This window comes from Trematomus bernacchii, unplaced genomic scaffold, assembly GCF_902827165.1.
Source record: "Trematomus bernacchii unplaced genomic scaffold, fTreBer1.1, whole genome shotgun sequence".
Lineage (NCBI taxonomy): Eukaryota > Metazoa > Chordata > Actinopteri > Perciformes > Nototheniidae > Trematomus > Trematomus bernacchii.
The window spans coordinates 285,530-311,905 of record NW_022987629.1 but is presented as its reverse complement, the minus strand read 5'-3'; the positions used below and the strand labels follow the sequence as shown (position 1 = coordinate 311,905).

Below are 26,376 nucleotides of genomic sequence, written 5' to 3'. Positions count from 1 at the left end.
CCCTGACTCGGACAATACACAATCCAACATGTTCAACAGAAGAGAATAAGTTATATTGTTTGTACACATGGTTCTTTACATATATATCTGTTTGTTTAAAGTTTCCAGGTGATGCAGACAGGATGGACCAGAGAGTGAGAGACAGAACTGGACTCCTCACAGCAGTGAACTTCAGCACAGGTACAAATACTCTTTTTTCATACTGTACAAAGAATCAAGAAAGATATTGGTTTAAATAAATGAAGTATTGACTTTAATATCTGCTGATATACATTCCATTAAACAATACTAAATACTAGATCACCTACACATCAGTGAAGTTGAGGGTTTTTTCCATGCAAAGGGTTACATTTAGATGTTAACAAGCAAGTCAGCTTTCTAATTTAAGGTATTGAAGGCAAAGCTATTAGTCAGAACTGCTACTATTTATCTCTCAATATTGTCTGTAAAAAACGTGGTAAAAGTTATGATTTCAGTGAGAGAACAGAGCAAGCTTCTACAGTTGCACTAAGTTTTGATAACAGTTCAATATTATTTTGATAATAAAATATATTTCAATGTTGATGAATTTCATACTGTTCATTCATAATCTGATTGTCTTTGTAGCTCACTGTTGAAATAAAATAAAACATTACAATTACAAAATAATTATATCTACAGCCCCTAAACACAAGCACACCTCTTTCATAAATAACACACTTGTTCTGCAATAATATGTTTTATGTTTCCTGTAATTTTTGTTAGGAAAGGACATGCCTGAAAGACACGACTCAACATGTTCTCCTTCTCTGAGGGTCAAGAAGAACATCCAAGAGGAAAATTAAAAGCTGATGTTATGAGATTTTAAGACCAGTACAGGACATTCACTAAGAAACTACTTTTATTGTGAAGTCAGCTGATCGAATGCACCTATTTCCACATCTACACTCCATCAGCTGATTCATTCTATTTGCCTCACTTTATGAGCTTCACAACCTGTACCTTGTACCGCAGAGTTTGCAACGCAAATAAATGGGGCCAATCTTCAGTCAGATGTGAATGTGTAATCTAACATTTTCAGTAAGAATAATGGACAAAAGGAGTGCAAATACAAATTCAATTTATTGAAATCTGAACCAAAAGTTAATCAAACATGTTTTAAATAAAAAAGCACATATGGACAGAAGGTGTAAACCTATTAAATGTATAAGTAAACACATTTAGTCAAATAAAGTGACAGACAAGGCCTGTGCAGTTGGTATCAGCTATGCATGGGCTCCTCCATCAGGCCTGGTCCTCCTCGCAGAGGAAAGACCCTCAGTCCTCTCCAAACCAACAGACAGGACGTCCATCACACGGAGGTTTCTCCCTGAAGTCTCTGCAGCTCTCGGGACACCACGCTGTCTCAATCCGTCCACACTGAATATGAGAGGGGAAAATGAAAATAATAAATGCTTTAGACAATAAGAAATATAAAGTTGACTGTTGAGTTGCTCAGTATTTTTAGATTGTCAATACTATTACTGTATAACTAATATCCCAGGTTAAGAGGCACCTTCAAATAAAGATTGGTCTTTAAATACATTTTGTCTTTTGTATTGTTTGTCTAAAGTCAAGGATCTAGAACTGGTACTTATAGTTTTAATGATACAGTCTGGTTATAATGCGGTTTGGAGGAGGCCTCACAGGTAAGAGCACTAACTAGCTACCATCACATGCACCTTAGCTTAACTTAAATGTATTAAACGTATAATTAAGTGATAGCAAAATATAAATAACTAATGTCATGCAAACATATTAATATTTGCTTGATTCCAGTGTTGCATTTAGCACATTGCATACAAACGTTAAGGGATTTTAAGATTCTGAAGTATTATGCTAAAAACTCAATAACTTAGATTATTATTTATAGTTTTGCTGAATAGTTTCATGTCCGCTTACCTTAGAAACGTAAAATGTGACGGCAGTGTGCTGATGGGGAAGCATGTTAGCTTAGCTTCTTAGCTTGAGCTAGCTCTGTTACTTCCCAGCTGGAGGCAGAAGGTCCCGCCTCGGCTCCGCCTCTTTGCCCTTATTTGGAGCAGGCGGGAGTTAGACTCAGACGTCACTGTCGAGCCGTTAGTGGCCGACTCCGCCTACTAAGGGCTTCTCGGCAACTCTGCAGAATCCTATGGGTGACGTCACGGACCCTACGTCCATTTATATATACAGTCTATGGTTCACACCAAAAAGAGCCGGAACTAAAATTAGTTAATCAGAACCTTTCCGTCCCCTTTTCCGTCCCTGCTAGAGAGCAGGTACTTTCGTGGGAGAAAAAGGTTCCTATGTCTGATTGGCTGGGCGGATTGCAAGACACGCCCCGTAAAACTCCCAAAAAGTTTTGTGAAGCCGCCATTTTATTATCCTCGCATTAGCATTATTAGCATTAGCATTAGCCCAGCGCACAAACGCAGAGAGACTAACTTATGGCAACACAAAAGAAAACATGGGAGCGGTGGAGATGAGGAGGTGTCGGCGTTCTGGCGATTTACTCGGAAGGCTTCTGTCGAAGCTGCTGGGACTCCCAGCAGCTTCGACTATAAACAGACTCCAGTATTAGTGTGCATGTCGAGTCAAACAGATCCTGCTCCTTTTCTGTGCCCTGCTGTCCTCGACCACTTTGAGCCTGTATCCCTCTCTTCTCTCTCGGATGTAGTCAAGCACCTGCGGCCGACAAACTGCACCTCAGACAGCATTCCCTCTCGCCTTCTCAGATATGTTTTTGATTCAGTTGGAGCAAGTATTTTATTACTTTTAAACACCTCTCTTAGCTCAGGATGTGTCCCAGCTGCCTTCAAACATGCCGTGGTTAAGCCACTACTTAAAAAGAAAAATCTCTACCTTTTTTATCAAAAGCCCTGGAGCGAGTAGTCTACGCCCAGCTGCAGTCTTTTTTAACCTAGGTTCAATTCTCACAAAACATAATATTCCCTTCCACTGCTACGCCGACGATGTACAGATATATCTGCCTCTCAAAGCAAATGTCAAACACTCACTACAGCAGTTGATGGACTGCTTAACAGAGATAAAATCCTGGCTGAGTAAAAACTTTCTCAACCTCAACGAGAGCAAGACTGAGGTCATCTTTTTTGGACCCCAACCTCCAGCCTCTCCGGTTGATATTCTGGGCTCTCAAAAAAAACATCCTCCCCTCGGTCATGAACCTTAGAGTGACATTCACTAGCACTTTTAAATTCGACAAGCAGGTCAGCACTGTAGTCAAATCCTGCTTTTTTTAAATAAGACTATTGGCCAAAACCAAGTCGTATTTATCTTTTAATGACTTAGAAAGGGTTATTAACGCCTTTGTTACCTCAAGACTGGACTATTGCAACGCTCTGTATGTGGGTATGGACCAGGCCTCAATTAAACGCCTGCAGCTAGTCCAAAACGCAGCTGCACGTTTGCTGACTGGCCACAAAAAGCGTGACCACATCACCCCAATTCTGGCCTCACTGCACTGGCTTCCAGTTCGGTTCAGAATTGATTTTAAAATCCTTTTATTTGTTTTTAAAGCACTAAATGGGCTGGCTCCGGCCTATATAGCTGAACTCCTCCAGCGCTACACCCCAGCCAGAGCTTTAAGGTCTGCTGACCAGCTGCTGCTGGTAGTGCCCAAGACCAGCTTAAAACCCGAGGGCACCGAGCCTTCGCAGCAGCTGGCCCGAGGCTCTGGAACACTCTGCCCCTCCATGTGAGGTCGGCCCAGACCCTAGGGGTTTTTAAATCTACACTAAAAACACACTTCTTCTCTCTGGCCTTCTAGTTAGAGCGGAGCACGACTCCTGACTTTTCCTTGTGTTTTATTTTTATTTTTTATATATATATCTGTTGTAATTTATTGTCTTTTATTGTGATTGTAGTAATATGTTTTTATTACATGTACAGCACTTTGGCTCGACCAAAAATCGCTTTTAAATGTGCTTTATAAATAAAACTTGATTTGATTTGAAATTCCTTGTGCATTTAAGCAGTCAATCTTTTCATTGTGAGATTTTTTGTTCATGTTACATGTTTCAGAGGTGTGTTCTCCTGCACAAAATACACAGCGCCTCTTAACAGTAATGCCTTTATGGTCTGATTTGATGTTTTGGAAAGGTTTTTGCTCCTCACTGATTATTGGGCTTGTCACAGTAACACAACTACTTCCCTTATAACCATGAGCAGGCTTATTGCTGGGTGATTTGTACACTTTAATATCCCTTTTTGGCATGACATCCTGTATGTCTCCAAACATGGGGTCTGATGCAATGCGTGCATGCTTTTCAATGAAGTCGACCAATATTGGAAACTTTGCTCTTGTCTTATTGTGTTCATAGTATGCATATGCAGTTGTTCTCCACTTTTCCCTAAGTTTAAATGGGAGTTTCATGATCACATTTCTCATGTTTGATGTGCTATTCATTTCATCCAAAAACTCAACATCTTCCATTGTGTTGCAACATCCACGAGCATAATAATGCAGTGCTTTTCTATCTTCACTCTTGATGGCATTCCAGTTCAACATTTTGTCCAAACAAGCTGCTGCGATTAAGAGTTGATGTCCATAGTTCTCTTGGAGCAGTCTTCCAAAAAGCCCTTTTTAGAATCCATGTATTGGCAACTTTTTACCAAGTCTTTAGCTTGGCCTTCTGTATACTGCTCTAGAAAGAACAGCCTGTCTTTGTAATTGTCTTTGTAACTGCTGCAGCTCCCCTGTCACAAGGACAGATACTGGAAAACATTCCTGCCCACTGCAATAACACTGTACAACAAATCACCTCTGGCTGGAAGAGAACTCTCTGCTCCATAGTTTCTCTAGAAATAAAACCACCTTGTACATTTTACTCACACATAATCTGTTTCATATTTAATACTCCATAATTCCATATATTTTGAATATATATATATATTTGTATATTTGTATATATATATATATATATATTTGTATATTTGTATATATATATATATATATATATATATATAATATCTGTATGTATATTTTCTATTTTGTATTTTGACATGTATATTTTATATTTTATTTTATATTTTATTTTATTTTATTTCTATTCTTGTATATTTTGTTTTATTGTAAAATGCCTTTTATGCTGCTGTAACAAAAACAATTTCCCAATTTGGGATCAATAAAGTACGATCTATCTATCTATCTATCTGTCAGTGTCATCTTCTATTGTATTTTTCAAACATTCTGATGAATGAAAGGTACTGTAATGGATCTCTTTTAAAGATGGGTATTTCTCTGGATGGGAGTAATGTTAAGCGTTGCTCCTTCGTTAGCATTTCAGTGATTTCGTTTTGTCGCTGCGTTACTTGAATAAAGTCATTGCTTTCTATCCGAGAGCTTTGTCTGACCTGGATGGAGTGATGCTGCTGTCCTTGTTGTGGGCCTTGGTTGTAATACTTGTACATGACCACTAGGGGCTGCATGACTTGAGTTTATTGAATTGGAGTCTATAGCCGCGTTCACACCGCAGTACTTTTCCCACTTTAGTTCTGATATAGTTCCGAAATGTCGCGTTCACACCAAGCGGCAAACTCTGGGGAAGAGCCGAGACGCCAATACGGAAGTGCCACAAACTGCAGTTCATATATTGGCCGATAGGCGATGACTGCAGAAAGGAGCAATTTCCATAGACCCCAATGTTAAAATGCCCAATTTCACAGCAGAAAAAAAACGTTTCTAGCCCTGGCTCCAATACATTTTATTATGTATATAGTTAGATTCCACCTTCGTGATTATGAATCTGTGAGTGAATTGTTTTCTAACGCGACCCTTTTATTTATATTAGGTCTTAAAGTTTTTGCATAAATTAGGGCGTGGTCACATTGAGTGACAGCTCTGTCAGGTGACTGCTGCTGTTAGCTTTTTGTCTCTCTGCTAGCTGCTCCGTCCGTGAAGCTACAGGGACACTGCCTGCCCAGTTCATCCAGGGAACACAACTTGATCCCGGCCGTGTTTGTTTGTTCTTCATGCTTATATATCGGACTATTGTGACTCGCTCTGCGGTTAAAACAGACGGTGCATGAATGCCGTTTTGCGGTAAGTGAAATTCGAGTACTTTATTTATGTGTTTATGATACGTAATGAATGTTAAGGCTTGGGTTTGCGTGTAAGCGATTGGTAGCTATGCTCAAGTATGTAGACAAGCTAACGTCGAAGTAGTGTATGTGAAATCAACCTCACAATAAGATGTGTGTATATTACAATTATTAATGTCATATTTTCAAGATGATTACTTAGATATTACAATATGGTTGGTTGAGCTGGAGTTCATTATTGAGTTTACACGTTAACGTCACAGTCATCTGAAGAACGAACCCAAACGTTGTTGTTTTTATTAATTGCATTACCAAATTGGTATCAAATAAACAGTAACACAACAGCATTGGTAACACAACTTCCAAAGTTACAGTAAAATAAAAAGAACCCTGACTCGGACAATACACAATCCAACATGTTCAACAGAAGAGAATAAGTTATATTGTTTGTACACATGGTTCTTTACATATATATCTGTTTGTTTAAAGTTTCCAGGTGATGCAGACAGGATGGACCAGAGAGTGAGAGACAGAACTGGACTCCTCACAGCAGTGAACTTCAGCACAGGTACAAATACTCTTTTTTCATACTGTACAAAGAATCAAGAAAGATATTGGTTTAAATAAATGAAGTATTGACTTTAATATCTGCTGATATACATTCCATTAAACAATACTAAATACTAGATCACCTACACATCAGTGAAGTTGAGGGTTTTTTCCATGCAAAGGGTTACATTTAGATGTTAACAAGCAAGTCAGCTTTCTAATTTAAGGTATTGAAGGCAAAGCTATTAGTCAGAACTGCTACTATTTATCTCTCAATATTGTCTGTAAAAAACGTGGTAAAAGTTATGATTTCAGTGAGAGAACAGAGCAAGCTTCTACAGTTGCACTAAGTTTTGATAACAGTTCAATATTATTTTGATAATAAAATATATTTCAATGTTGATGAATTTCATACTGTTCATTCATAATCTGATTGTCTTTGTAGCTCACTGTTGAAATAAAATAAAACATTACAATTACAAAATAATTATATCTACAGCCCCTAAACACAAGCACACCTCTTTCATAAATAACACACTTGTTCTGCAATAATATGTTTTATGTTTCCTGTAATTTTTGTTAGGAAAGGACATGCCTGAAAGACACGACTCAACATGTTCTCCTTCTCTGAGGGTCAAGAAGAACATCCAAGAGGAAAATTAAAAGCTGATGTTATGAGATTTTAAGACCAGTACAGGACATTCACTAAGAAACTACTTTTATTGTGAAGTCAGCTGATCGAATGCACCTATTTCCACATCTACACTCCATCAGCTGATTAATTCTATTTGCCTCACTTTATGAGCTTCACAACCTGTACCTTGTACCGCAGAGTTTGCAACGCAAATAAATGGGGCCAATCTTCAGTCAGATGTGAATGTGTAATCTAACATTTTCAGTAAGAATAATGGACAAAAGGAGTGCAAATACAAATTCAATTTATTGAAATCTGAACCAAAAGTTAATCAAACATGTTTTAAATAAAAAAGCACATATGGACAGAAGGTGTAAACCTATTAAATGTATAAGTAAACACATTTAGTCAAATAAAGTGACAGACAAGGCCTGTGCAGTTGGTATCAGCTATGCATGGGCTCCTCCATCAGGCCTGGTCCTCCTCGCTGAGGAAAGACCCTCAGTCCTCTCCAAACCAACAGACTGGACGTCCATCACACGGAGGTTTCTCCCTGAAGTCTCTGCAGCTCTCGGGACACCACGCTGTCTCAATCCGTCCACACTGAATATGAGAGGGGAAAATGAAAATAATAAATGCTTTAGACAATAAGAAATATAAAGTTGACTGTTGAGTTGCTCAGTATTTTTAGATTGTCAATACTATTACTGTATAACTAATATCCCAGGTTAAGAGGCACCTTCAAATAAAGATTGGTCTTTAAATACATTTTGTCTTTTGTATTGTTTGTCTAAAGTCAAGGATCTAGAACTGGTACTTATAGTTTTAATGATACAGTCTGGTTATAATGCGGTTTGGAGGAGGCCTCACAGGTAAGAGCACTAACTAGCTACCATCACATGCACCTTAGCTTAACTTAAATGTATTAAACGTATAATTAAGTGATAGCAAAATATAAATAACTAATGTCATGCAAACATATTAATATTTGCTTGATTCCAGTGTTGCATTTAGCACATTGCATACAAACGTTAAGGGATTTTAAGATTCTGAAGTATTATGCTAAAAACTCAATAACTTAGATTATTATTTATAGTTTTGCTGAATAGTTTCATGTCCGCTTACCTTAGAAACGTAAAATGTGACGGCAGTGTGCTGATGGGGAAGCATGTTAGCTTAGCTTCTTAGCTTGAGCTAGCTCTGTTACTTCCCAGCTGGAGGCAGAAGGTCCCGCCTCGGCTCCGCCTCTTTGCCCTTATTTGGAGCAGGCGGGAGTTAGACTCAGACGTCACTGTCGAGCCGTTAGTGGCCGACTCCGCCTACTAAGGGCTTCTCGGCAACTCTGCAGAATCCTATGGGTGACGTCACGGACCCTACGTCCATTTATATATACAGTCTATGGTTCACACCAAAAAGAGCCGGAACTAAAATTAGTTAATCAGAACCTTTCCGTCCCCTTTTCCGTCCCTGCTAGAGAGCAGGTACTTTCGTGGGAGAAAAAGGTTCCTATGTCTGATTGGCTGGGCGGATTGCAAGACACGCCCCGTAAAACTCCCAAAAAGTTTTGTGAAGCCGCCATTTTATTATCCTCGCATTAGCATTATTAGCATTAGCATTAGCCCAGCGCACAAACGCAGAGAGACTAACTTATGGCAACACAAAAGAAAACATGGGAGCGGTGGAGATGAGGAGGTGTCGGCGTTCTGGCGATTTACTCGGAAGGCTTCTGTCGAAGCTGCTGGGACTCCCAGCAGCTTCGACTATAAATAGCATTCGACGTGTGGCGGCTCCGGATTTTTGTCGGACGCCTAATAGGCTCAGGCTCTGGCCGCATTAACGAAGTTACAAAGCTGGAAAAAAGGGGCTGCAACGGATCTGATAAAAACTGATCCAGATTTGAACATGAGCACAAACAGCACAACTCCAGTCGTCTCCATCATGTCTGAGGTCGGAAGGTAAACAACAGACAGTATACGCGGGAAGTTTTTCTTCTTCTTCTTCTCTTGTTTTGTAGCGGATTGCAAACAACTTTAAGGTGCTTACCGCCACCTACTGTACTCGCCGTGAAGTGGTTTGTGGCCTGTCAGTAAAGCCAAAGCAGAAGAAGAAGAAGTGACGTCAGCGGCTCATTTGCGTAATCTTCCCTCAGGGAAAAGTACTCCGGTGTGAACGCGATCTGTACTAAGTGCCCTGGGGTAAAAAGCGTCAGGGCTCTTAGTGCCGGAACTAAGTACAGGAAAGTACTTGGTGTGAACGCGGCTATTGCTTCCAGGTCAGCTTCTTGTTTTTCAAGTGAGTGTTTCTGTGGTAAGGCAACAGCGTGTGCTATGAGCCCAGCTCTCTCTGCCTTTCTTCTTACTGATGAAGCTGTTGAAGATTTATCATAGATTTTATAGCTTTTACCTTTTTTGCTTATCATGCCCACTGATATTGCTTTATGTGGACTTGACATATATGCAGTATATGAGCCATGGTCAGAAGGAGGCACATTCTCAAAGGAGGCAGCTCTAGCTAACCATCACATGTTGAAACTCATTGAAATATGCAATTTTTGGGAGATACCAGTCAACATGATCACTTTCTTGTTCTTGCTCTGACAGCATTTCTTGCACTGAGTGATGTGAGTTTGAAAACTCTTTGGAGAGTATTTGAAAAACCCCACGACAACTTTGCATCTCAATGATATTCCCATAATCAATCATGAGTGAATCAATCAAAACAAGTTTCCTTGAGACTTGACCCAATTTCGTTTACCTTTTTTTAATTAACTGCACCAGCTTAGCTTCTAAAGCCTCTTCTGCAGGTCTTATTGTTCTTTTTGGTCTGACGTCAGCATTTTCCACAGGTACTTCACGTTCATTCACGTTTGGGTCCATAGGAGTTTCATTCGTTTCCACATTTTCCTTTTCAGCCATGTTTATGCTTTATTGTCGTTGAACATCCACGTGTAAATAGCTGTCCTTATTTTAATGTTGCGCTATGTTGTTGTGCGGTTTGGATCCGCGGCAGTAAGTCAGATAGACAAACTTATTAAAGCGCTTTTCAAGATACCCTCCTTGAGTTACGTTCCACACTTTATTCATAAGCAAATTTGTTCCACTTCCAGCATTAGACAGGGTGCGTACGGGTGCTGGAAATCCTTGAAAATGCTTGAAATTGTACGAGGTGTTTTCAAGGTTTGAAAAGTGCTTGAATTTTGGGAATGGTGCTTGAATTTGGGATAAAGTGCTTGAAATTGTAAATGCTTTACTTCGCTTTTTAGATTAAAAGAAAATAAAGAAGTCGGAGCGCGCTTAATTGCTTCGCTTTTACATAAAACAGCTCCGCTCCGGCCTTCCCGCGCAATGCGCGTGACCGGCAAGTGTTTTTGTTACGTGTGTGACCTGGTCATTCTGATGAGTGATATATGACAGTATGCCAGGAGGTTGCCGTTTCAACGAGCGTTGGCTAGCAGAAGACAAATACAAGCCATGGCTAAGACGAGGGTCAAGCGAAGCCCAAGAGTAGCCTCCTGCAAAGTGTGCAACAATAACGATGCGAGAGTCTGCGCTGACGAGCCACACACCACACGAAAGGTACGCCATCGTAGAGCATTTTAGATTAGGCTATCGTTGCATGTAAAATACATGACACTTTTCTCTGTGCGCGGCAAAACAAGCTCGCCAAAATGGCTTCACCGGTCTGGCATTATTTGAAGGTGTTCGAAAAAGACAGTAAAATAGCGGTATGCAACGTGTGTGTGAAGCAGAAATCCTGCAGCTCCACCCGGTGAGCGGAGCGAAACACACACTAAGAGTTAGACCTAACACACTTAACTATTTTATCTACCTCTGGAACAAGCTAAACTAGTTATAAATATATTTATTCTTCACTGTCGGGTCGCTCATTACTGGATCAGTGAGCTGCAGGAGATACTGACGGGCTGTCAGGAGAGAGAGAGAGGGGGAGAGAGGAAAAGAGAGCGATATCGGTATCGGCCGATACTGATTCCGGCGATCGGCTCCAAAATTGGCGATCGGAGCATCCCTAATAATTGTATATGATATGTTTTATAATGATTGATCATGAAAGTGTTCTCAAAGCTGGTAAAGGTGCAGCTAGTTTGAATGACTTTGTATACTGCAGGGTAGCTTGTGGATTTACTCCAGGTGGAACTAAAGTCTGATTTAACACTTGATTATATTTCACATCATTCATCCACATCTGTAAAGTAACTAAAGGTATTAAATACAGGTAGTGGAGTCAAAGTACACCATTTACCTCTGACTTGTGTTTACTGCCAACCTAAAAGTACCTCAAAAATAGTAATCAATAATATATTGAAAAGTTATTTGGCTGATATATTTATATTTATATTTATATTGGCTCAGCCAGGTTATATGGGATGCCCAGTCTACGTACAGATGGGTCACTCATTTTGAAATATTAAACTTAGTTTTCTTTTCTAACATTTTTAATTTTTCATCCTCATGTAGAATGCTATTATGAAACACACATTTGGTTGTTTATAGCATAAAGAACATCTGATTTAATGTGAGGTAGGGAAATAATCATTTGATTATAAGTATGTGTATATAAATATGTAATTTACAACAGCTGTAAGATGCTTGAAAAGCTTGAAAATGCACCTTGAAAATGCTTGAAAAGTGCTTGAATTTGACTTTGGAAAAGGTGTAAGAACCCTGATTAGACTATAATGTATTGCAACATCCACAACATGCAGCACAAGCCTTTTTCCACAGAAATCCACGTTGTCACAATCCAGAAAGTCAATGCGGTCCTTCCGTGTTCACTAATGTTCACATTAATTCAAATAAAATAATAAACAACTTGGGTATTCTTTCTTTCTTAATAATGGTTATATAACTTCATAACTTAACCTGTTAAGCCCGAGAGACCCCGGTACCGGGGCACTGCTGCAACATCTTGCAGGAAACAGTGTCTGAGGGCATGTTCATTTAATAAACTATGAATGTTTTATATCCATGTCACGGGAAGAAACTCATCTAACTGATCATTTTTTATTTATCTCTTCTCCACATCGATGACATCGATTCACATCGTGAGGTGACACAGAATTGAAAGGTACCCTCATTATCACTGAATTATACGAATTTGCGACGTTATAAACAAAAACAGACATCAAAACAGGTGACGCTAGGTAGCTAAAAATGCTAACATTTTTACCTTGGCTCTAGTCTCTCCAAAGTGGTCTTCAATGGCATTAAAACTATAAAAACGCTGCTGAAGTGAATCCATAGGTTAATCCAATGTGTCTGTGCCCCTTTGAAATGATTTCTGATAATCCATAAGCATTAAAACTGCTTTTCCGTTTCAAGATGTCAGAGCTAGAGATAGGTTCGCTCTGATGCAAAACTGCATGCGCGAAGCCCCCACCTTTTCTTTTACAATGAGTGTGTTCTATTGATTCTATTGGCTCTAACGGTCAGAAAGAGGTGTCAACCAACAAAATCGAGCAAGGGGGGCCAGATATATGGAAAATCCACCCAAATGACCCCAGAAATGGTTTATTTTTGCTAAATCTCTCTAAAAAGGTAAAATGTTGTTTTGCATCAATCTTGATACAGGGTACTTATATGTTGTACGTTGGATTCCTAAAGCTTTTAGTCTACCTTACCATCATCCTAGGGTAGTTTTCACTATAAGTAAAAAATAATTTTTGGACGGACACTATAATTTACAGTTTTTTACTATGTAAAATCTGAATTTTCTTTAAAATAAAAAAAAATCTATATTGATTCTGACTTTTCTACATCCAACTCACAGGTTTATCATTACTTTGAGAAAAAAGATTATTAATTTAACCCTTTTAGAAGGGAAGATATGGTCATTTGTTCTGGGAATGTCATTTTCGAGCCTGAGACCTGAAAAACAGGCTCAGGGCTTAACAGGTTAAAGGGTACTTGTACGATTTGTACGTGTAGGGTTAAAATCTGTTCCTCGACGGCGTCTCTCAAACAGGTTGCCCATCACTGTGGCTTTAGCGCAGGCACCGTGGGAATTGTAGTCCTTTATAATGTGTTGACTACAGACGTCATAATTAGGTGGCCTTTCTTATAAAATCAAAATACTGGCTCTAACACTTATATCATTGGAATCTGTGGAATCTCAGCTTTCATGATATCTTGTTTGTGCAGATCCGATGAAGTATAAAATATGTCTACCATGAGTTATGTGCTAAGTGCGTTAGCACTCTTTCGCTTAGTGCTCATTCAGAGGCTTGACGTTAGACTTGTGTTTTGTTTGGGTAAAAATGGTTCATATCGTCAGGTAGCTGAGTTTCTTCCCGTTAAGTGGTATAACTGAAGATATGAACCATTTTTAGCTAAAAGAAACACAAGAGTAATACCAAGCCTTAGAATTAGCATTTTGCGAAAAAATGCTAACTAATGCTAACGGAGTTTTGCACAGCACTCACTCTCAAAATGCCCTTATTACTTATCGTAACTGCACAAACAAGATATCCGATTAAAGCTGAGACTCCACATATTCCATACATGTAGTGTCATCACTGTACGACCCCGAATTTGCGGAGCTTTCAGCCAGAAAAGAGAAAGTAAACAACATCCGGTTTCAAAAATATTACAATAATTACATCTTACCTTTTTTGATTTGTGATCAAAAGTTGTGTTCAACGGAATAAAAACGCCGCTCAAGGTTAATCCAATGTGTCTGTGTCACGTAGAATTTTTTACTGATAATACATCATCATATTTATGGCAATAAACTGGGTATAACATTTTGCAGTCAAGGCTTGTACTTTCAGATGTGCTTCGTTTGTTTCTCTATTACCTCCGCAATGGTAATGTTTACGTAGATTTTGGAACTGCCCATCGGATTCTATTGGATCTAATGGTTAAGAAAAAGGTGTAAATCACTCAAATCGACCAATGGGTTCCATAGATATGGTCCTGCGTAAAGTATAAATTGTGAATGCCAGCGGCACACACATTACGCAGCAGACTCTACGCAGTGTTTACTACGTAAACAAGAGGAATTGCAGCAGGACCCAGAGCGCACAGAGCGGACAGCAGATAACGGAGCAGACTACAAGATTGGCGTTTAGGACTTTTGCTATACTTGCTATACTTGTAATAATGGCTTGCAGGAAAGAGATGCTTACGACTTTACAGGCAATGGAAATGGTGACTAATGCTGACAGCGATGCAGACATGTTACCTGTTGATTCTGAGTCAGACGACGAGGACCTCTTGCAGCCAGAACGGAACCCGGAGCGTTGTGACTCTGATGATGAAATTCCACCACGGGAAAGGTATGTAATCTCTCTGTTTTTATCTATTACTTAGTTATTTGGTGTACGATTATTCATATAGTTAATAAATAATAATACAGCGCTATAATAAAACTATTATTTTCTGCCTTGCTCATGAGAGTAACAGCTGGCGAAATTACAGCCTCGCCTACTGATTTTAATTTAACCATATATCGATCGTCGATTTCAAATGTGTGCTCTAAAATGGTGTTTATAAATGACTATTATCATTATTATAAGCAAGACAATAAATGGCAAAAATATGTAGAAAATAAACTTATTTAGTTGGAGTTTAGTTCTTGGCCTTCACACACAGTTTAGTTAGTTGGCCTTCACACACTCAAAATGGCATGTTTACTGCCAAGGAAACAGGAATTACAGGAATTAATCTAATCTCTTTGTTTTTCCACATTTCTTTTCATAGTGATGGAGATGAGGATGAAATGGCTTCACCACTGCCTACTTTCACCCAGCCCACACCTGCCACACCTGCCTCACCATCACATTCCTCCAGAAAGAGATCTGCACCAGTATTGGCCACTCAGCCTGCATCCAAAAAGCCCTCACTTCCAAAGCTACCATCGTCTGGTTTCTACCAGCTTTCTGCAGCGTCAGATGCATCTGTCAACCAAAGGAAGCGTGGCCGAGGTGGGGCTCCCGCTCCTCAGCCAGGAAAAGGAAAAGCATCAGATAAATGTGTAAAACGCAGGAAGCGTGGCCGAGGTTCTTCCTCTTCCAGAATGACAGAAGAAGAACTCGGGTGGCACAACAGAGAGGAGAATGACCAAACACCAGAGCCACTGAATTTCACACCAGCAAGGGTCCCAGGCCCAGCGCTCGACCCCACTGTAGCATGGTCTCCCCTCTCCATTTTCAGACTTTTTTTTAGCGCTTCAGTGGTTCATACAATCATTTCCAACACGAACGCCAACGCCCTGAAAAGACTGCAGGCTGGAAAGAAGCATGTTTGGAAAATGCTGACTGTGAGGGATTTCTATGTTTTCCTGTCCATTATAATTTTCTCAGGCCTCGTCACCGTTCCCAACCGATCGGACTACTGGAGGAAGAAATGGCCATATAACTTCAAATTCCCAGGTGATTCGATGTCCCGGGACCGCTTCGGAGCCATCATGTGGTCACTGCACCTGAGCAACCCTGAAGAAGATGAGGAAAACGTTCGCAAAAGGAACACCGCTGAGTACGACAGACTTTTCAAAATAAAGCCCCTGTACACAGACATCGTTACTGCCTGCAAAGCACATTTCCAGCCCCATCAAAACATTTCAATAGATGAGAGGATGGTCGCCTCAAAGGCCCGCATCAGCATGAAGCAGTACATGAAGGATAAACCAACTAAGTGGGGATACAAACTGTTTGTGCTGGCGGATTCCTCCACGGCATACACATGGAACTTCAATGTGTACACAGGGAAGAGTACGTTCTTCTCAGGCCAGGGACTCAGCTACACCTCCGTGACCGACCTCCTGCCCCTCCCTCTGCTCGGTGCGGGCTACACACTCTTTGTGGACAATTTCTACACTAGCCCTGCCCTCTTTGGGGATTTGGCCAAAAGAAACATTGGCTATTGTGGGACCATTCGAAAAAATCGAGTTGGTTTCCCACAGACGGAGTTGAATGGCCTACCAAAGAAGGCTGAAAGGGGAGAACTGCGGTGGATAAGGGAAGGCAAACTCCTATTCATAAAGTGGATGGACAGCCGTGAAGTGACCATGTGCTCCACAGTGCACGAGGCCTTCAGCGATCAGACGGTCCAGCGGAAAGTGAAACAGGCTGGTGTGTGGCAGACTAAGACTGTTCCCGTTCCTGACGCTGTGTTGGACTACAACAGAAGCATGGGCGGCGTGGATGTGTCTGACGCTTTGATCGGGTACTACAGCGTTCTCCACAAAACTATGAAATGGTACAAGACTTTTTTTTACCATTTTGTGGACATTGCAGTGGTGAACAGCTTCATTTTCCACAAGGAGCTGCACAAGATGACGAGTGACCCCAGCAGGACAAAGCCACACACCCAGAAGACTTTCAGGGAGCAGCTTGCTGCAGAAATGTTGGAATTTGGAATTTGGAACACCCCCTTTTAGAAGTGAAGATATAGTCTTTGTTGTGTAAGTGGCATTTTCGAGCCTGAAAGCTGAAAAACAGGCTCAGGGCTTAACAGGTTAACCTGTTAAGCCCTGAGCCTGTTTTTCAGGCCTCAGACTCGAAAAATGACATTCCCAGAACAAATGACTATAACTTCGCTTCTAAAAGGGGTAAATTAATAATCTTTTTTCTCAAAGCAATGATAAACCTGTAAGTTGGATGTAGAATAGTGAGAATCAATATAGAATTTTTTTTTATTTGAAAGTAAATTCAGATTGAACATAGTAAAAAATGTTTAATTATAGTGTCCGTACAAAAAAAAAACATTACTTATAGTGAAAACCCCCCTTGAATGATGGGATCGGAGACTAAAAGCTTTAGGAATCCAAACTATAACATATAAGTACCCTGTATCAAGATCGATGCAAAACAAGTGACATTTTACCTTCTTAGAGAGGTTTAGCACAAAAAAAAACACTTCTGGGGTCATTTGGGTGGATTTTCCATATCTCCGGCCCCCCTCGGTCAATTTTGATGATTGAAACCTCTTTTTAACCGTTAAGGCCCGGACACAACAAGCCAATTTTGGCCGTCGATGGGCGTCAGGCCGTCCATGAGCGTTGACACACCCTACTCAGATTGGTGTGTCGTATCTTTTCAGCTGTGCCGACACCTTTTCGGCCGAAAACAGTAGTCTTTGGCAGTCGGCCAAAGGCTGTCGGCCAAATAAATCACTCTGATTGGCTGTTCAGCTAGCGAATCAGTGCATGAGAAGCGAAACGGAAGTAAGGGACCCAAACAAACTATTAAGAAGGCAAATCTGAGATTTCATTTAACTCCAGCTCTGGACACAGGTTCGGGAAAGCCCCATGAGCTTCTCGTTGAGTGAAAATGGAACGCACACGCTATTTGTTGTTTGTTCAATAATCCATCACTATATTTATGTCAATAACGGAGTTTTCACATTAGCTGCTATGAGAGTGTATGACAGCTTCCGGTTTTGGGCATTCTGGCTACGCATCACTCATTCACCAATGAGTAATGTTTAGATGGATTTTAGGAACTTCCCCTCGATTATATTGGCTCTAAAGGCCCGGACACACTAAGCTGACACCAAAGAACTGACACAGATGGACCCCCGACTGTTGTGTCGCCTCGCGTCTCTGCGTCTTGGCCATGTGTCGCACTGGAACACACCGCAAAGACTTCAGCCGACTGCCAAGAAGCACGTACGAACTGCGCATGCGTGAGTGGCAATAACTCTCCTTACCAGCAGGCGGCGGTAGTAGTGTATTCGTAAAACTACGTGGTGTGATGTCTGGGTTTGCTTCCCCTGGTGCGAGTTTTGATCGCTCAGTGATGATACTTGTATTTCTAGAATCTGTGGAATCTCAGCTTGCTAGCTGATATATTGTTTGCAGATCTGAGTAATAAGGTAATATTTTACCGTGAGTTCTTTGCTAAGTGCGTTAGCATTTTTTCGCTCAGGGCTAATTCAGAGCCTTTGTATTACCCTTGTGTTTCGTTTAGCTAACAATGGTTAATATTGTCTGATAGCTGAGTTTCTTCCCGTTAAGTGGGTATGACACATTCATAGTTTGTTAAAGGTCCCATGTCATGGCCATTTCTACTGATCATAATTCCATTGTTGAGGTCTACTAAAATAGATTTACAATTTTCCAAACACACATTGGTATCTCATACAGCATCTCTGTATAGTATGTGTATTCACTCTCTGTCCTACACGGCTTGTTGGAGCTCCTGCCCCCCCCCCCCCCCCCCCCCCCTCCCTGTGAGTCCACTGTGCTCTGATTGGTCAGCTCGCCCACTCTGTTCTGATGAATCCACCACCGTTACAGTGGAACATCAGTGATTATGTGTTACGATGGCGTTAGTTAGCAACCAGAAAATGACACCAGTAATGACAAACAGATGAGAATGCTGCGTGGGGTCTGGGTGCCGCCGTCTCAGGCTGAGAAATCCGCGGAGCTGCAGCTGAAAAAAGATTGAGTGTGTGAGGAAGTCCATTGGTCAATTTGGACCAATCCGCGGACATAACGTAACGGCTCTGCGGACGTAACATAACGGCTCCGCGGATTGGTCCATTTGGACCAATGAGTCCATTTTGGTCGTCGTTACGTCACTTGGTACCAGGAAGAAAAAGAGAAATCTCCAACGAGGCGTTCTGGGGCAGCATAGACAGGCCTTTTCTGTGTTAGAGTTGTACTCGCTACAGGGTGTACTTTGAGGGTTTGTGACTCTGCAGATCGTTTACATGCATAAAAAGCTACATAACACACAAGGGCACGGGTAATAACTGGAAAAGAATGACATGGGACCTTTAAATGTTAAGAAGCCCTCAGACGCTGTTTCTTGCAAGATGTTGCGTTTTGCCCCCGCGAAAATGTCATTGCAGTATCATTACTTTTACATAAGAAGGTGCTGTACATTTTTCTGTTAATACTTGTGAACGTTTACTTAAATAAGGTTTGAATGCAAGATTTTAATTTGTAACGGAGTATTTTCATTCTATAGGCATAGTGTATCTGTGAACGATGCCAAATACAATTCGTTGTTTACATTGCAGCTACTGCTAAACTGGAACTGGAAAGGGGCTGGGCTACAGAAGGTGAATTGAGACAACAAAAATACACAATAGGTGGGACTAAAAGATAATATGAAAGTAAAAACAAAGGCATTAATTAGGGCTGCAAAATATCTCCCATTTTAATGGTGATCAGATTTTGAAATGCTAATACTTAACCGTTATTTCTGACTGTGTGTTTCCTGTTACCTGCAGACGTCCAGCTACTGGTGGTGGTTAAAGAAGAGGTTCTCCCTGACCAGCAGGATTGGAGCACCAGTCTGAACCAGGAGGACCCAGAGCCCCCCCCACACATTAAGCAGGAACAGGAGGAACTCAGGATCAGTCAGGAGAGAGAGCAGCTTCAGGAGCTGGAGGAGGCTGATATCACCAAGTCCACTTTCACTCCTGACCCTGTGAAGAGTGAAGATGATGAAGAGAAACCTCAGTCCTCACAGCCTCATCAAAGACAAACTGAACACATGGAAACAGAAGCTGATGGAGATGACTGTCGAGGACCAGAACCAGCCAGGAACTCAGATCCAGAGAGCAGTTTACAACCAAAGACTGAGTACGCCACTGGAGACTGTTCTGAACCTGACACTGGAGACTCTACTGAACCTGATACTGAACACAGTGCTGATTGGAAGGAGACCAGAGAATCTGCTTCAGCCTCAAAATCACTGAAAAATAGACAAGAATCTCTCATTGATTCAAGCCGTAGTGCTGGAAAGAAACAATTTGGCTGCTCTGTGTGTACCAAATCTTTTGCATGGAGTCAAAATTTAAAGGAACACATGAGAATCCACACAGGAGAGAAACCCTTTAGCTGCTCGGTTTGTACCAAATATTTTGCATTGAGTCAACATTTAAAGACACACATGAGAATCCACACAGGAGAGAAACCATACAGATGCTCAGTCTGTAAGAAATCTTTTTCACAGAGTGGAAGTTTAAAGGAACACATGACAATCCACACAGGAGAGAAACCCTTTAGCTGCTCGGTTTGTACCAAATCTTTTGCATGGAGTCAAAATTTAAAGACACACATGAGAATCCACACAGGAGAGAAACCCTTTAGCTGCTCGGTTTGTACCAAATCTTTTGCAGTTAGAGACAGTTTAAAAAAACACATGAGAATCCACACAGGAGAGAAACCATACAGATGCTCAGTCTGTAAGAAAGCTTTTTCACAGAATATACATTTAAAGGAACACATGAGAATCCACACAGGAGAGAAACGATACAGCTGCTCAGTCTGTAAGAAAGCTTTTTCACAGAGTAGAGGTTTGAAGACACACATGAGAGTTCACACATGAGAAAAATCTGTCTGACTGGATTAACATTGTCGCACAACATTCATAAAATACTTAAGTGAACTCCATCTTTATCAACATAAGTGGACAATATGTTTAATGTTTTTGTCATACTGATTTTCTGATTCATACATTAACCACTGACTGTTGATGAACCATTTTATTTTGCATTGAGGGCTCCAAGTTTCCATATAGAGATATAGGATGATTTGATGCATTGTTCTTTATTTCTAAATGTTTGGTATCATTGCTATCCTGTTAATGAGCCCTGTTTTACATAAATGTACCTGTTATCTGATTGTTTTTGCCTCTGTAACTGTAAGGGAAGTAGGGCTGCACGATATATCGTGTCGTGAGGATAATCACGTTATGCGCATGCAGGACGATTTTTTATTTAATTTAATTTATTTTTTAGGACGTGCGATAATAAGTCGGCAAATTAACTCAAACACGTCATATTACAATTATTTTGCTGCTTGTTACAAAATGAAAACTCGCGCGGCTCTCATGTCAGGGGTACTTGAGTGAGTGACATGCAGGCTCTGCATGCACAGCAAACCACCAATCACAATCATTCTTGATCAGATCACAGCAGGATAACCGAGCTAGCTCAGCTTGTTGCTCTGATAACTTAAGATCCAGAAGTCTGACTAAAATCCTTCATCCGGTTAAATATCGTTAAAAAAAGACCAATTGTATAGCATGAAAGTTCAAGAAAGGATAGCTTGCGGACAAAAAAAAACTGTCTTTTCTTCAATTCCTGTATTGTTTCATATCGCAATATATATCGCAGAGGAAAAAAATATTGCAATGTCAGTTTTTTCCAATATCGTGCAGCCCTAAAGGGAATACATTTGCCTATTTTGTATCCTGATGACCTAATGCCGTTACATGTAATACGTTGCTCTCTAAGCCTGATTTCACCCACCTGCAACCGATTCGCTAATAATCACAAATGTTCATTTCTTTGACCCCTTGACTCGACTATTTCTTGTTTAATAATCGTTACATGTCCTCAGGACCAAGTTCCCGTTTCCTGCCTTTCACCTGCTGATCACCCACTGCTCATTTAAGGTGGACTGACCTTTACAATGGACCAGCTAGTCTTATGGCGCATTTCCACCACACGGTCGGCCTCGGCCTCGCTCGGTACTGCTAGGCCGTGTTGGGCCTTGTTAGGGCCGGCTCACTTCATGCTGCGCTTCCATTACAGTTTAGGAACTGGGGTAGTATTGTGACGACCCCTGCCTTGTTGTCTCCTGTGGTGTGCATGGCCCTTTAATGTTTCTCCTCTGCTTGAGACGCCCTGATTGGGGACACCTGACGCCCTGATTGAGGACACCTGACGGCTGGCGGAGGATTAAGAGGCCTGGGCCAGAGTCTTGTGGCGCGTTTCCACTACACGGCCTCGCTCGGCCCCGCTCGGTATGGCTGGGCCTCGTTAGGACTGGCTCACTTTACGGCGCATTGCCATTACAGTTTAGGAACTGGGGCAGTATCTATAGTAACGCAGTGTAGGCGGAGCCGTGACGTGGTCTTCAGAGGACCCCAGAAAAACAACACAGCCGTTAGCTGTTAGCACTCAGAGCTCACAGCTCCTCATATATGTTCAGAAACTAGACAAAAGTTAAACAAGTACAAACCACAGACTGCCTGTGTCATGGTGAATACAGTCGCTGCTTTATTTATGTCTGTATAGGCCGTTGTTGTGAGTGTGGACGGTCGGGGCATATACTGCGTTAGCTTAGCCAATCTCCATTTAGAAAACAAGCATTTTAAAAGGTTTTTCCCCTGCCGTCTGTCTGCAGACTTGACAAAGCATTAATTCATTGTTTTTACTAACCGGTATCAGTATGTTGTTACTTCAGCATCATTTTGAAACGTGTATTACAATTAAATCACGGTCAAATATGTCCATCTTGTTGTAGTTGTTGCCCCCTTGCCAGCGACGCTCTCTCTAGTTTAGCATACTCAGCCCGACTCAGCCTCGTTGCCTCTGGCCCTGGCCCCACGATTTTATGAGGCCAGAAAAACTGTGAATTAGGACCCGCCGGCCGGTACTAGGCCAAGTGGAAACGCAACCAAAGACGGGCCGCTGACGTCACAGCCCTCTTAAACCGGGCTGCGGGCTGTAGTGGAAACGCGCCATTAATCTCTCTCTCCCCGCAGAGGACCGGACCTCGGAGAGCAGCCACGTCGCCTATGTTTTTTTGCTTTGCTTTTTTGTTTGTCTTCGGACACATTAAGTTTTGCTAAATAAATACCTTTTTTACATATTCTTGTCCTTCCCACGCTTTTTTGTTATGGCTAAGAGCCAGGCCATGACAGTATCTATAGTAACGCAGTGTAAGCGGAGCCGTGACGTCATTGTTGTGGAGATCCAGCATAACACAACAGGAAAGAATGAAACCGAGAGGAATCAATAAAACACAAACACAGATATAGCTGATAAGTAATTATTATTTAGTTGTTGCAACAAACAAACAATAATGGGAAGTACATCACCTGCTGCCACAGCAGCCAATGGCAGAAATGCCCCCAAGAACAGAAGAAATACAGGGCTATATATACTTTTCTAAATGACACACGAACATGTTCCCCAAACATGTTTAACACACACACATTGTATCATGCAGCCAACCACACAAATGTCACATGTTTTTCTCTCTGAAAGCTATACCTGTATATATTTAAACGTCATCATCTCATGACATCTTTAGGATTAGTTAACTAACAAAGGTTAACTGTTTTTATAACCCGAGGCCTTCTCTGAACTTCCTATACCCTCGGTGTCAGCTCACTTAAAATGAATACATCTATTGATAATTCAGAACGACCATTGTCTCTCTAACTGTGTGTGACCCAACACAGTAACACACATCATATGGAATACCATGTGATCATTAATGAATATCAGAAATACGCTGTATTAAACATTCTGCCATAACATCATCTTCAATGAGAACCCCAGAAAAACAACACAGCCGTTAGCTGTTAGCACTCAAGCTCACAGCTCCTCATATCTGTTCAGAAACTAGACAAAAGTTAAACAAGTACAAACCACAGACTGTCTGTGTCATGGCGAATACAGTCGCTGGTTTAATTATGTCTGTATAGGCCGTTGTTGTGAGTGTGGACGGTCGGAGCATATATTGCGTTAGCTTAGCCAATCTCCATCTAGAAAACACGCGTTTTAAAAGGTGTTTCGCCTGCCGTCTGTCTGCAGACTTGTCAAAGCATTAATTCATGGTTTTTACTAACCGGTATCAGTATGTTGTTACTTCGGCATCATTTTGAAACGTGTATTACAATTAAATCACGGTCAAATATGTTCATCTTGTTGTAGCCCCCTTGCCAGCGATTCTCTCTCTAGTTTAGCAAACTCAGCCCGACTCAGCCCTGTTTGTTGGCCCCGATAGAACCACGATTTTGTCGGGCCAGAAAAGAGGTGAAAAAGTAGCCCCGGGCCGGAACTAGGCCAAGTGGAAGCGCAACCAAAAACGGGCCCGGCACGACAGGGCACGCTTAAACCGCGCTCCGCGCCATGGTGGAAATGCATTAGTGTCTTAATGCAAACGTTTTGTAAAGTGATGCTCGACCAAAAACGTGCTGTTGGGTTGTGTGCTCTCTGCAGGACAGTGTCTGTACTCAAAGATTGTTTATGAAATGAAAGCTTTACTCTGTTTTTGTTGTCCAAACGACGCCAACAGAACGATACGTCTTCTTTCCAGCAGATGGCATAAATGTTACATCATCCAGTTCAACTGTCATCCACATATTAATAATTCAAGAAATGTGTAAGATATGGCTAGTAATTGACTATTTCAACTAGGGCTGTCAAGTTAACACGTTAATAACCCCACAAATTATTTTAACGTGCGATTAACGCATGTATATTTGTCCTCGGCCCGCCCCGTAGTTTCAGAGCCCAAAGGCTTGACGTTGTTGTGGTTAGTTGGATGGTGGGAGATTCTAGCGAGAGATATGGATAAAAAGAAAAGGTGTTTTAAACAGCAAGCCAAGCCCACAGCTGATGCTGACAGCCAGGCGCGCCGGATTCATTTTAGAAGTGGGGGGGCCCAAAAAGTGCGTGTGTATGTGTTGTGTTGAGAATATTCAGGAGAATATTTGTCATTGTTCCAATGATAATAAACAAACATTTGCATAAAGCAAATTTGTCCACTCATATGTTGATAAGAGTATTAAAAACTTGAAAAATATCCCTCTAAGGTACATTTAGAACAGATACAAAATGTGCGATTAATCGCGATTAAATATTTTAATCTACTGACAGCCCTCATTTCAACCAAATGTGAAGAGGTTACAGTTTTCAGGCCATGTCCAATATGTTTATGTTTTGTTTGATTAAATCTACTGAAATTGGCATTCAATACAAATGTATTGCACAATAGCTGTGCTTTATTTTAACTGAGCTATGCCTGTGGCAAGCTATTAACAGGCATTACACTGTGCCTTGTCTTTCTCTTTTTTAGTGTAGTGGAGCCTCACTTAGAGCGTTTACCGCGATCCATCTTTGGTGTTATGAAGTGACTGAGCACGTGAACTGTCTACGGGAGGGCGGGGGGAGCCTCGCTGCGGGGCAACTGTGGACCTCTGTCGCCTGTCAGCGCAACTTACAAATTTCGCGTTCGCTTGATGCTAGGCGATCCCTCGCCATGGAACACGATGATGTCATAACACCAACTGACATACTCAGAACGCCACCAAACTTCACATGATGGTTAACACTGCGGCCCTGAACAGCTCTACGTCAAATTTGATGTTACTTAATATGGCGTTACCATGGCAACGCATCCCTCGCCATAAAACACGGTGTCGCTGTAACTCCAATGAACACGGTCCCATCGTCCCCCAATCTTCACTTTTATATCACCGGTCCATGCCTCAACAGCTCTACGTGAAATCTGAGATCTCACCGTATGCCGTTTCCATGGCAACGCATCCCTCGCCATAAAACACAATGTTGTCTTAAGTCAATGGAAAATGGTCCAAACTGCACCACACTTCAGATGATGGCTAATGGTCCGGCCCTCAACAGCTCTATGCCAATTATGGGATGTCATTATATGCCGTTTCCATGGCAACGCATCCCTCGCCATAAAACACAATGTTGTCTTAACTCAATGGAAAAGGTTCCAAACTGCACCAGACTTCAGATGATGGCTAATGGTCTGGCCCTCAACAGCTCTACGTGAAATCTGAGATCTCACCGTATGCCGTTTCCATGGCAACGCATCCCTCGCCATAAAACACAATGTTGTCTTAAGTCAATGGAAAATGATCCAAACTGCACCAGACTTCATATGATGGCTAATGGTCCGGCCCTCAACAGCTCTACACCAATTATGGGATGTCATCATATGCCGTAGCCATGGCGACAGATCCCTCGCCATGAAACACTGTGTTGTCCTAACTCACTGGAAAACGTCCAAACGGCACCAGACATCAGATGATGGCTAATGGTCCGGCCCTCAACAGCTCTACGCCAATTATGGGATGTCATCATATGCCGTTTCCATGGCAACGCATCCCTCGCCAAAAAACACAATGTTGTCTTAAGTCAATGGAAAATGATCACCTCAATATGACAATAGTGAGTTTTCCTCTAAAGCTGTTGCCATGGCAACGCATCTCTCGCCGTTAAGCACGATATTGATATAACTCCTGTGTAAATGGTAAAAAAGTGTTCAAACTTTACATGTGTGCTAACGGTACAGCCCTAAAGACATATATGTGTCAGTTTTGAGATTTCGTCAAATGCCATTGCCATGGTAACAAAATGGTGGCCGTGAAACATGGTTTTCTCATAACTCCAGTT

The 26,376-nt window shown here is 41.4% G+C and overlaps 1 protein-coding gene across 1 annotated transcript in view; it reads left to right on the top strand.

Annotated features, from left to right (window-relative positions):
* The window catches only part of LOC117484542 (endothelial zinc finger protein induced by tumor necrosis factor alpha-like), a gene marked incomplete at its 5' end in the record, with an annotated part of 54,471 nt that extends 33,494 nt beyond the window's left edge, over window positions 1-20,977 (top strand). Inside the window, 2 exons of the mRNA XM_034132970.1 lie at window positions 19,431-19,932; window positions 20,017-20,977. Of these exons, the coding sequence (XP_033988861.1) occupies window positions 19,431-19,932; window positions 20,017-20,540 (1,026 nt within the window). The remainder of the gene's footprint in view (window positions 1-19,430; window positions 19,933-20,016) is intronic.
* Window positions 20,978-26,376: the final 5,399 nt, after the last annotated feature.